Below are 13,454 nucleotides of genomic sequence, written 5' to 3'. Positions count from 1 at the left end.
TCCCACCAAAACCAACAGCAATATTTTCTGTCTAGTTGACGCTCTTGTTACCTATTGTGCTACAGTCTTGGCTAATAACTGTACATAATCTCCTTCACTAGAGAAGGGTGGCAGGGCTGGGCGCAGTGGTGCACACCTGCAGCTTCAGCTCCTTCAAGACTTGGGACAGGGCGAAGGAGTGTCAAGAGAGCCTGAAGAGCCTAGAGCCTGTTTCCTCTAACAGAAGATGAGGCTGGTGGTAAAGATATAGTTTAGTCGTACAGCACACACTGGGGGCTGGAAAGACAGCTCAGTGGTAAAGAGTATGGGATGCTCTTGGAGAGGATCCAGGTTCCATTCCCAGCACCCATACTGAGGTTTCCAAACATCCATAACGGCAGTTCCAGGGGCTCTGATATCCTGTTAAACTCGGGTACCAGGTACATATGTAGTGCACATATATACAAGGTAGCAGAACACTCATATTTTAAACACACACACACACACACACACACACACACACACACACACACACACACGTCTGACAATCCCCGCAAGGTTGTAAATAATGGAGAAGCATGGGTTTGTGCAAGGTTGCATGCATCAACACAAGACACAGACTTCTAAACTCTCAGGTGGGTGCCATATCACCAAAATAGTTTTAGACTAATAGGAAGATAGAATCCTAACACAAATTATCAGTTTAGCATTACCCCAGATTTACAGCAAGTAACTCAGTGGCATCTTGAGTACCAGAGCTGAAGTGTTTGTTAAATAAAATCAACAAAGACAACTTAGTTTTTTGTGTGCGTCCTTGCACCATGTGTATGTGGGTGCCAGGTGGAAAGCCGAGGAGGTCAGAATCCTTGGACCCGCATGGTGTCCATCCTCTACGAGCTGGTGTCTTAACTGCTGAGCCCTCTCTAGCCCCCTACTTCACATTTCACACTGCTAAATGTGGATCCATTCAAACCCTGTTCATTTGTATAAAATTTGCATTTTTAAACGGGAATTGACTGAAACACAAGTCTTTGACAGGAATTTAATCTCACTCAACATATGTCCACTGTTTGAAATAATAATCTACCACTAATCATCCACACACACGAGCTCAACAAGAACCTAGAAAAGGGAACTATTGAAAACTACAAGAAAAACATGCAATTTAAAAAGCATAACCCAATCCAAGCAAAAAACTTTTTCCAGCAGTGGGGGCTGAACTGAGTGAGGGGCTTTTAATGTCAGGCTCACTAACCTACACCTCCAGGCTCCAGAATAAATATGTAAACTGTAACTTTACAGTAATTACTAAGTATCAGAAAAACTACTAACATTTTGATGTTAATATAAAGCTATCTTAAATTGAACCAAACAATTGAATACATAACAAGATATCCTGAAGAGTTGTCTTTCATGTGCAGGAGACAAAGCTAAAGAGAGTAAACGCGTGTTCATCGTACCTTTTCAGTCAATACAGCCTTTATTAACACAAAGTACCATCTACTGAACCATATACAAATTGGCCTAGTGTGTTGAAATTTTGATGCCCTGAAATTAAGGTTATTTCTGGACGTAACACAGAGAGTAACCCACAAATACCAGTCCAAGCTCAATTTTATTTCTAGCTACTGTCATAAATCCATCTTCTGGCCTTTGATTGCAGCTATGTGATACAAAGAACAAAGCCATGTTAGAGATTGACTGGAGAGCCTTGTCATGGTGGCACTCCCAGCCCAGAACACAATTCCTATGCCTCCATCCATCTATACTATGTGCCCGTCTGCCTTGAAACATTACTAAAGAAGACCGAGTCACATTTAACCATTTCCAATGCGCTGCAAAGCTCAATGTGTAGGCTTTTTTTTTTTTCATTTAAAGGAGGTTACGTTTATGATTCCTATAGCTTCCAGTAAAACTGTTGTGTGTTAAACCAGTCCTAGGAAGAAAGTGAAGGCCCGCATTGACAAACCTCAGTGACAGCTTGTTCTACTACAGCTGGCCCATAATGCTCACTTCAGTGAGAACACTCAGCGTTTTCAGATGTTTGGTCTGTTTAGTATAAAAGATGAATGACTGTCTTCAGGAGAGCCACAGCTTTAGCATGGCTGACGGAACACTCGCTAGTGGAGGGTAGCTATCTATGTCAACCACAGGGTCACACCACATCCTCGCTGCTTACTTTACAGCATTCCAGTAATGCAGGAAGACTGGAGAGCTCAGAATACCTAGACTCTGAGTTTAGATCAAGTTCATTAAGTGCTGCAGGATACAAGGGACCATGAAGAATGAAGGCAAGCGGCCCTGGAGGCCGGCGAAGATCATGCTTTGGACTGTCGAAAACGCACAGTGCCTCTCAGAAAGTCCTCATTTACTTGACTAGATGGCTACAGTTCAAATGGTTACTACTATTCCAAAAGGTGTACCTGGTAATCTTCCAAAACTGCCTTTAAATAAAATCTTAAATTGTAGCAATAAACAAAACACAAGATGCAATTAAACAATACTGCAGTTTATCAAAAAACACATAAGAAATTTCAACTCTTATTGTTTGAGTTACAAAAATCAAGGTTTGGCTAAGTTATAAACATGTAATTATTTGCATAACTCTAGTAATACCCAGTGGCTGTTAAGATCAGAACTGGTTCTTAAAAAAACACTAAAAACATAAAAATACTTAGCCCCTGTATTTACCTGTAGAATATGTTCATTTACGCGTACATTCCAGGATTTGCTATATTACTTATTATTTTAAAGGTCACATCCAAAGGAGAAAGCAAACCACCTACAAACTGGCATTATTTGTTTATTTCTTGGCTTGTAACGTCCTTAATTTGTTGATGTAGCAAACAAATTTCAATTCTGCTATGCAAATGACAGAAAGGATCTGCTCAGCATTAACTTTAGAGTTCATACAGGCAACATGCTATATGTGAAAAAATTACTAACTGAACTACAGGTATTAAATACTGAAAAAATTAACAGTTTATTATAATTTATTTTATTTAACAATCTAGGAAGTTCGCAGCCATGAGAAGTTCCAGGGCTATTTCAGGTGCAATTGGGAATTCAGGAATCTCGGTGGAGCTGTTAGTGTAGCGGACCTTGTAGGTAAAGTACATGCACACTTTTGAGAGCACGTGCGAAGGGATCTCTCTAAAATTGACCTCATTGGTTTCATTTTCGGCAAATTGACCTGCAAAACAAAAGGGTTATGCATGTTACGGACTGCACAGTACCTCCTGTCCAACCATCGCAGAATATGACTGTACTTGGGTATGTCGTTCAGCTAAATTATGTTACACAAGGTCTCTAGGACCGGACACAGTGCGACTGGCATTTTCACCAGAAGAGAACAGACACATACAGATAGAAATAGAACTCCAAGACACACAGAGAAGCACACGTGAAGACAAAGCCCATTACTCAAAGACAAGTGCAGAGAATAATCAACACTAACAATTGTTTAGTGTGAAACACTGCAGAACTGTAGGGAAATAAAGTTCTGTACCTAAGCCATGTGGTATATAGCACTTTATTAGGCAGTAAATTAACAAATCTTAAAAGACTGACTGTCATTAGCAAAAGATAATCTGATTTCTCAGTAGATACACACTTTAAAATTTTTTAACAGTATCTGAAGGCTTGATGCATGCATGCATGCACATGCATACAACTTCAACACTCAAGAGGCTGGCTGTTTAGCTAAAATATAGGCTCAAAAAACAATTCATAGTAATGGAATGTTCTTGTAAGACACTTCCTTCTGAACTAATGCTATATGAAGCAGTTTCCAGTCATGTCTCAAAATGTCTTGCCCATATAAATGTTATTTATATATCACAGGGACAATGTTTTTGTTTTTTTTTTTTTTTGAAAGTAGGTCTCACTACTGAGTAGCCCTGGCTGTCCTGAACTCATTCTGTAGATCAGACTGGCCTCAAACTCAGAGATCTGCCTGCCTCTGCCTCCTGAGTGCTGGGATTAAAGGTCTGCACCACTCACTCACTGCCTGCAGAATTCTTTTAGATGTGCAACATTAAGTTGTACGTATATGCTAAATACAAAGGGCATTTCACATCCAGAAATATTTTTAAAGAATGCATTATTTTACAGTATTATTGTTTGTTTTTTTGAGACAGGGTCTCTCTACGTAACACTGGCTGTCCTGGAACTCATTCTACAGATCAGGCTGGCCTCGAACTCGGAGATTCACCCGCCTCTGCCTCTTGAGTGCTGGGATTAAAGGCATGCAGCATTTAAAAGTTCCAATTGCCATTAGTTAGGAGTAGGGTAGGATGAAAAACAAGTAGAAGTCTGAGGTTAAAAGTAAATTTTGTTTGGCTAGTAGTTAAAACCCCTTTTCTAGAATATATGTAGGAAACACAACAGCCTTTATGACACTAGAGATGGGTTTTTTTAAAGGTGAAAATCATATACACTCAACTATTTTAAAGATTACAGTTTAATAGCATAATTGTGCAAGTCTCTCTTTGTCGAGTTCCAAAACCTTCATTACATAAAGCAAATGAAGCACTCTTCTCCTCTCCACCTGTGGATGTCTTACTGTGTTATTCTGGCTGTCCTGGACAGAGATCTGCCTGCCTCTGCCTCCTGGGTGCTAAGTTAAACATGTGTGGAGGCAGGAAGATCATGTTTCCAAGAATCTTAATTTATTTCTTTTTGTTTTCTGAAACAGGGTTTCTCTGTGTAGCCGTGGCTATCCTGGACTAGTTCTGTAGTTGAGGCTGTCTTGAACTCTCACAGATATATGCCTGCCTCTGCCTCATGAGTATTGGGATTAAAGGAGTGTGCCACTATTGACCAGTGAATAAAAAAAAAGATATGCAAATGGCCAGCAAATACATGGATTGGTGTTCAAACTCAGCAGTTGCTAAGGAAATACTATAAAAACTATACTGAAGTAGCACTTCACAGTCAGCACAACAGCCATCAACAGGGAGGTGGCTCTTACAGAGGATCTGGATTTGGTTCCCAGCACCCACTGGGACAACCACCTGCGATTCTGGTTCTAGGGGATCTGATGCCCTCTTCTGGCTCCACAAACTATTGCATGCAATACACAAACTCATATAGATACATACACACATATACATATAAATATGTAAGTAAAGAAACACTGGTGGCTCCTCCAAAACACAATGACCTATGATCAAATAGTCCCACAAAGCAAAAGACCCAAAAGCTGGTGCGGTAAACAAACACTTCTATATACTTGTGCCCACAACAACAGCACCATTCAGTTCAACTGTGCTGAGCAGATGAACACAATATAGCACACTCCTAGTACCAGGTGACTCTACCATAGGAATGTACTTTGGAAGACACAGAAGGTCAAACACTGCATGGATTCCAGATAAGGGAAACAGAAAGCAGACTGGACACAGATAAAGCTGAGAGGGAATAGGGTTCCTTGGAGATTTTGGAACTACATCTTTGTGATGGTTGTTCATACTGTACAAGTAACAATTGCTGCTGCATTTGTATGCTTTGAACTCTAGAAGTTAGAAAATACTTACTCAAAGGAAAAACAATGCTAAATTATAATAGCCAGAAGTGGTTAGGCAGGTCTACAATCCCAGCACATGGGAAGATGAGGGTCTGAAGCCAGCTCTGCTGCATGCGCTACAGAATTAAGATTTTTTTTTAAATAATTTATTTTATCTGCATTCATGTAAGGGTGCCAGATTCCCTGGATCTGTAGTTACAGACAGTTGTGAGCTGCCGTGTGAGTGCTGGGAATTGAACCTGGGTCCTCTGGAAGAGCAGCCAGTGCTCTTTACTGTTGAGTCATCTCTCCAGACCCCATAGTTAAGAAGATCTTGACTCAAATCAAAAACCGAAATGAAATGGCACAAAGCAGTTAGTGGAGGAGAGAGGAAGGTGTATAAGGGGGTGGCAACTTCTACTTTTTATCACAATAGTATATGACAAATACAAGCTACTTTTTTTGGTGGTTTTTTTTTTTTTTTCCGAGACAAGGTTTCTCTGTAGCTTTGGAACCTGTCCTGGAACTAGCTCTTGTAGACCGGGCTGGCCTCGAACTCACAGAGATCTGCCTACCTCTGCCTCCGGAGTGTTGGGATTAAAGGCGTGCACCACCATCACCCAGGTGGGAAAAACACTTATTAAACATTAAAAGGATATATGAAGGAAAAGGCGCTATTACCTACCTGGTCCACTCAACATGGCCTTTATTGTTCCTGATGTTAATGCATGTTCTCTTTTTACAATAAATTCATGGCCATCAGAAGATATTAACTTGACATACATAGCATCAGGGCCTTCACAGCCACCATAGGTTTTCTCTTCTCCATCTGAAATAAAGCAATAAAATAAGTTTTAATCATATATTAAAAATAAACAGATTGTCTGGGACTCTGCTTAGCAGTAGAACATGTTCTTTGCATATGTGACACCCTGGGTTTGACTGCTAAGCATGGAAAAGAGAGGAACAAAAAAAAATAAGAGGTGTGGAGTGTGTGTAGCTACCACTGACTCTTGTCACTGTGCTGGCTTCACTAGTTTTCTGCTCAGGACAAAATATGCAAATAACAACTAATAATAATTAATTGAAATATATACTTTTTAAATACCACGGTCTTTTCTCACATTTTTATGGTTATCACTGACCCATCGGTACTGGCACTATTAAAAGGCGTGGCCTTGTTGGAAGAAGTGTGTCACTGTGGGGTGGAGGGGTGGCTTTGAAGTCTCAGAAGCTCAAGCCAGGCTTACTGGCTCACAGTATCTTGCTGCTGCCTGCAGACCAAATAAAGAACTCAGCAAATTCTTCAGCACCATGTCTACCTACACACTGCCATGCTTCCTGCCATGATAATGGACTGAACCTGGATTCTAACCAGCCACAATAAGATGCTTTAGAGTCGTCATGGTCATGGTGTCTCTCCACAGCAACAGAACCTGAACTAAAACAGCATCTTAAATTTTATTCTAAAATTTAGGGAAACATATAGAGTAGAAGGATGAAGATGTTCTGTTTAGCCACAAACAGCTCAGAAATCCCTAAAACGAAGAATAGTATTAAATCACTATTGCTGTCAAAGATGTTTTGTCTGAATTAAAACAAGACCAATTTCAGTCCTTAAAACAAGTAGCTAGCTAGTTCCAGGACAGGCTCCAAAACCACAGAGAAACCCTGTCTCGAAAAACCAAAAAAAAAAAAAAAAAAAAAAACAAAAAAAAAAACAAGTAGCTAGCTTTCAAATAAACAAGATAAAAAATGGGAAACTGTTGAAGGACGTTAAAGACACAAGTTAAAATAATAAATGATACTTACTTAAATTCAAATTTTAGAAAAATAAACCTGCTATGAAGAACACTATGAAAACATCTGGGAAATGTGAATATAGTAAATAGCCAGGGGATACAAGCCATACCTATAATATTATGAAGTATATAAACATAAAATATTGACAAGCCCCTCAAAATTTTAAAAGCTGTACGTGCATAACTGTTCGAGTCTATGATGTGCGTGTGCTACAGAGCACACAGGAGGTCTGAGCATAACCTGAGCTGGAGCTCCATCCTTCACTTTGAGAAGGGTATTTCCGTTGTTCATCACCGCATACTTCCAAAGATCCTGTCTCCACCTCCCTTCTTGCTCCAAGAAGTGGGATTACAATGTGTGCTACTGTGCCTGGCTTTTTACATGGGGTCTGGAATTCAAATTCGGGTCCTGATGCTTACAAACCAAACCCTTTACCTATCAGCTACCCCTCTGGCCTGATGAAGCTTTGACACTGTAACTATTGCCATTTTTTTTACAATAACATGGAGATATAAGATCAATTTCTAAACTACATTATTTGTTTTTCTTTCCTGAGACAAGGTTTCTCTGTAGTTTTAGAGCCTGTCCTGGAACTAGCCCTTATAGACCAGGCTGGCCCCAAACTTACAGATATCCGTCTGTCTCTGCCTCCCGAGTGCTTGGATTAAAGGTGTACACCACCACCACCTGACTAAAATAGATTATTTGAGGCCAGCCTGGTCTACAGAATTACTTCCAGGAGAGTCAGGGTTACACAGAGAAACCCTGTCTCAGAGGGAGGGGGGGGAGGGACACACCCTAAAGTGTTAGCATTATTTTGAACTTAAGCTAGGCAGAATGGCTCCTGCCTCTAATTCTAATACTCAAGGCTGATGCAGAGGCTAGAAAGATGCTCAGCAGTTAAGAGCAAAGCTGCTCTTTCAGAAGACCTGGGTTTGATCCCCAGCACCCATAACCATCTATCTGTAACTCCAGTTCCAGGGAATCAGACTTTTAAAAAAGCTGACACAGGACTGATGAAGATTGAGGCTAGCCTGGGTTACCCAGTAAAAACATCAACCCACCTACTAACAAGTTCACTTTATGTGTCTAATTTTTTTGCATGCTGTGTTGCCTGATTTTGATCATCAACTTGACTGGCCTGAGATATGCCTAGTGAAACCCCCCTTTTGGGGTATCTGGGAGAGTGCTGACCCCAGATGGACTGAGGAGCTATGCTCTGATGAAGAGTTTAAGCCACTGAGCCCAGCAGACTACTGGAAGGTGGTGGTGCTGAGGAAGATGCAGGGAGCAAGAACGCACTTGGGAGCTCTACTCTGTCCTTCACTTCACTCTGTCCTTCACTTCACTCTGTCCTTCACTTCACTCTGTCCTTCACTTCCGCTCTGCTCCCTGCAGCCACCAGCTGGGCAGCTCTGCCCTAGCACACACTCTATTATGAACCAAACTCCTGGTTTTTTTGCAGGTATTTATCTGGATATAGCATTAGTACACACACAACTAAACATTCTGCATATTTGTTAAAAGTCACGGGCTTTTTTGTTGTTTGTTTCTGTTTCGCTTTTTCTCTTCTTGAGACAGGTTGTCCTAGAATTTACTTTGTAGACCAAGCTGGCCAGGAACTCAGAGATCTGTCTGCCTCTGCCTCCTGAGTGCTGGGATTAAAGGCATGTGCCACCACTGCTCAGTGTAAAAGTTGTATTACTAAAGTGCTTAAAAAATACAAATTTTAGCCGGGCAGTGGTGGCGCACGCCTTTAATCCCAGCACTTGGGAGGCAGAGGCAGGCGGATCTCTGTGAGTTCGAGACCAGCCTGGTCTACAGAGCTAGTTCCAGGACAGGCTCCAAAACCACAGAGAAACCTTGTCTCGAAAAACCAAAAAAAAAAAAAAAATACAAATTTTAGTTAACACAACACTATTTCTGTGTATTATCTTTCAGACAGAATAATAAACTGTTCACATAAACATTAATTTCACTTTAGCCACACTCTTATTTTCATTCAATGACTTTAAAGGCCGCCCCTTGATATACATAGTATATGGGTATGTGAAAGTATGCTCATCTGTGCAATAAGGTACATGTGTAAACCCACAGTGCCTTTACTTCAGTTGAGAGGAAACATCAGCTCCCACTAACTGAAACACAAAATTACCTTTGTATAACTTACCCATTATGTTCTTATAAAATTCTACTTGATCCCACAGGAACTTCAGCAGTTTCCTGAAAATGTAACAAAAGCACAAAGATTAATATTGCATTGGCATTTCCCACACATCACTATTTACTGTGTTTTTGGTGCTCAATTTCAGGGCTCTCCCTCCTTATAGATGAGGTCATGATTCCAGCAGACTATCTGTCAATGGAAGGCACCACAACGCTTTGTGAACTTGACCAGTTGGAGTTTCTGAATTTCAGAAAGATTTAAAAATAGTCACTATAGGGGCTGGAGAGATAGCTCAGTGGTTAAGAGCACTGACTGCTCTTCCAGGTCCTGAGTTCATTCAATTCCCAGCACCTATATGGCAACTCACAACTGTCTGTAACTCTGGTTTCAGGTGATCTGATACTTTCACACCCATGCACATAAAATAAAGTTAAATAAATGATAAAAAAAATAGTCACTATAAATTGGCTGTCAAGGCTACTAGTACAGTTCAGTGGGTGTGTGAACGTGCAAAGCTCTAGGTGTCAGATCCACCAGTGGAGTAGCATGGGAGCCCATGGCATCAGCTGAATATGTATAAAAGCAGCTGATAACCAGGCACAGTAGCAGGAAGCTTGCTAGTTTAGACAGGCTAGTCTATAGAGGGAAGCTTTCAGAATCAAACCCAAACAAAGCCAATGTCTGGAGACTCGGGTGTGCGGCAGAACACATGCATCTATCTGCCTTGTACGCCAAGGTCCTGCCTTCCATCCCAGCACAACACAAACAAAGTACTGATGGTGCTGCCGCCGAAGGGGAGGCTGTGAAGGGACATGGCAAAAATAAAATACACACATAAACTATAAACACAAACAACCAAAACTCCCAAACCAAAGGATCAAAAAGTGTGCTGAAATGTCTAAATCACTTCTTTTCCTGCCAAGAATCTGAAGAAAACTTTTCGTCCTGTTGTCATCAGAAACCAACCGGTGTTGACCCCTGGTTTCCAAAGGGTGGCCTCTAAATTCTTTGATTTGTGGTATATCTGATAGTTACATTAAGCAGCCACCAGTGAGCCAGCCTCTAGCTGCTTTAACCATACTAGTGCACTCAGGATGGAGGGTGGGGTTTTCTAGGCCTTGACCCATGCCTTTAATCCCAGCACTTGGGAGCAGAGGCAGGCAGGTCTGAGTTTGAGGCCTTTCTTCTGGTCCAGCTACACAGAGAAACCTTGACAACAGAATGGTTTACATAGAATCCAGCACAAGACTAACTTCAGTCTTAATGTTTCAATCATACGTAAATAGTGGACACCGATGCCGTGTGAGCTTCTGAGATTAATATTTCATGTGCCTTCCTTCAATCACTCAATGGAGGGGAAGAGGAAAACTATCCTGTGTATACATCAAGCAAACTTGGATGAAAGATTATGGAATAACCAATGGCATGAAGTACTTTCCATGAAAGGCTTGCATGCTAATTACACAAATGTGCACATGTTTATTTTACTCTCCCATCTCTTCTACACACAGGGTACTAAAGTTCTGAATTTAACAATGAGAGGTTAAATATTAAACACTTGGGCCAGACAATAGGGGCACTGCCTTTGATCCCAGCACTTGGGAGGCAGAGGCAGGCGCATCTCAAGGCCAGCCTGGTCTATATAGAGTGAGTTCCAGGACAGCCAAGGCTACACAGGGAAACACTGTCCTGGAAAACAAAATAAATCAAACCCAACCAAACCAAAAAATTCTTAGGGACGGGGTGCAGGAAATATGGTTCAATACATGGTGGCTCACAACTGTAACTCTGGTTACGGGTATCCAGCACCCTCTTCTGACCTCAACAAAACATAAGGATTTATTTTTATTGTATACAATATTGCCTGCAAGTATGTCTGTGCTCTGTGTGCGTCTCTGGTGTTCTTCGAGACCACAGAGGGCACTGGATCCCTGGAGCTGATGTTAGATAGCTGAGAGCTGCCAAGTGGGTGCTGGGGGTTTAACTCAGTCCTAAGGAACAAAAGCTAGTGTTCTTAACCACTGAGCCATCTCTCTAGCTCCTAACTTTGGAAATCTTAAATTTACAAAATAAAATGATTCTTACAAAAGTATTTTTTCAATAATTTGTACCATTTTTAATGAGATAAAGCAGAGTAAAGATAATATAAACAATAATTTATGGGATTATTTACTAGTGATCACTGTGGTAACTGCCTCTCAGGTAAATTATTTTCTTTAAAAGTAAATCTCCCAGAAGAGTATCATCCCTCTAGGGATTAGGAAACATGCATCTTCTACAACTCAGAATTTAAAGGTCTGAAGCCGAGCAGTGCTGGCGCACACCTTTATTCCCAGCACTCGGGAGGCAGAGATAGGAGGATCTCTGTGAGTTCGAGGCCAGCCTGGTCTTCAGAGCAAGTTCCAGGACAGACTCCAACATTACAGAGAAACCTTGTCTCGAAAAAAACAAAACAAATAAACAAACAAACAAAAAGAATTTAGAGTCGGGTATATTTGACAATTCTTATTCCCTCCCTCCATTATTCAATTTAGTTACAGTCCCCTACCCCGTAAGGTTTCTCTGTGTAGCTGGACCAGAAAGGCCTCAAACTCAGACCTGCCTGCCTCTGCTCCCAAGTGCTGGGATTAAAGGCATGGGTCACCACACCTAGTTTTAACTATGTCATATTAAAAAAAAAAAAAAGCTCCAGGTGAATTTTGTACTTCTAGAAGTTGATGCTATAAATTCTACCAAAACCATTATTTCCTGTTTATATTCTTTTGCAAACATTCTTTTTAAAAATGAAAAAAAAATGTTATAAAGTCTTGAAGTACAAGAACTTCAAGTGTCAACTAGATAATTTCCATAGAACACCTGGGTTGTTTATTTAACCAGCAGCAGCTAAGCAACCATGCAAGGCCTCATTTGGTAAGTCCTTTGGGAAGCAACAATTTCTCTACAGACTAGAGTCTACAGAGTAGAGGAGCTCTACCTCCATCAACGCTATCCAAACAGTTCCTTTTAAAAAATAACTTTAGATTTGTGTGTATGAGTGTTTTGCCCATAGGCATGTATAAATATCACACATGCATGCCTGGTACCTGAGTTCCAGATCCCCTGGAACAGGAGGTATAGATAGATAGTTGTGAGCCACCACATAGGTGCTGGGAGTGAAACTCAGGTCCTTTGCAAACGCAGCCAGTGTTCTTAACCACTGAGCTATCTCTCTAGCCTCAACTTCCTAATTCTTAAGTAGATGTTTAAAATATGACATAGGATTAAGCGTGCATATATCCAGGAACTCAAATTTGAAGAAAAATCTCAGTTTGAACAGAGACGCTGTAGATAAAACTAACTCAGTTCTTTTGATAAGTAGATGTTACACAAAACTTAGTGGGAGATTCTCAAAGAAACTAAGTGGTGGCTACAAATCTCCAACAGAAAATGTTTTAAGTGAACAGTGTTTGGTCTGGGTGATTGGTGGAGGTCCACAAGAGTAACTGAGTGTTGCTGAAAATCAGTTTAGAAACTCACTCATCTTACAAACACCATACTAAGGAGTACTAGATCAAGTGCTCTCCTAGGTACTGGAGACAGAAAGAACAAGATTCTAACCTCGTGGAAAAATGGTGGCAACAAGGACAAGCCCAGCTTTGTGTTGTGGGGCAAGAGTGAAATCCTAGCTCTTGAGGTGAAGCAGAATTGCTAAGAGACCAAGGTCTGTCGAGATTACACTGAGCTATTAGGTCAGTTAGAACTAGAGCAAGACTGACCCAACCACAACACCAAAGAGGGGTGTGGAGGTGTGGACATACAAGAAAAGCAAAACAAAACAATGTGTAAGGTGGAAGGTCTATGGGGAAATAAAGTAGAGTAAGGTTTGCAGGGAATGAGGACGGGAAAGAAGGTTGTATTTCAAGGTCGTGAGGAGAGGAGGCAGTAAAGCTTGGCTATCTGGGCTAAGGACCCTTTAGGGAGGGAGCATAACAAGAATAACAATTCTTTTTTTTTTTTTTT

The 13,454-nt window shown here is 40.9% G+C and overlaps 1 protein-coding gene across 2 annotated transcripts in view; it reads right to left on the bottom strand.

Annotated features, from left to right (window-relative positions):
• Positions 1–2,469: 2,469 nt before the first annotated feature.
• Eloc (elongin C) overlaps positions 2,470–13,454 on the bottom strand; it is a 14,656-nt gene continuing 3,671 nt past the window's right edge. Inside the window, exons 2-4 of one of the 2 annotated variants that reach the window (XM_005361865.3) lie at positions 9,459–9,511; positions 6,171–6,314; positions 2,470–3,172 (exon numbers count right to left, since the gene is read on the bottom strand). In XM_005361865.3, coding sequence (XP_005361922.1) covers positions 2,982–3,172; positions 6,171–6,314; positions 9,459–9,462 — 339 coding nt within the window. In that variant the 5' untranslated portion in view covers positions 9,463–9,511 and the 3' untranslated portion in view covers positions 2,470–2,981. The remainder of the gene's footprint in view (positions 3,173–6,170; positions 6,315–9,458; positions 9,512–13,454) is intronic. The other variant, XM_005361866.3, reaches the window with a different exon arrangement.

The sequence above is a fragment of the Microtus ochrogaster genome, linkage group LG5, assembly GCF_000317375.1.
Source record: "Microtus ochrogaster isolate Prairie Vole_2 linkage group LG5, MicOch1.0, whole genome shotgun sequence".
Classification (NCBI taxonomy): domain Eukaryota; kingdom Metazoa; phylum Chordata; class Mammalia; order Rodentia; family Cricetidae; genus Microtus; species Microtus ochrogaster.
Note: the sequence above shows the minus strand (reverse complement) of the source record. Positions and strands in the feature narration are given on the sequence as shown.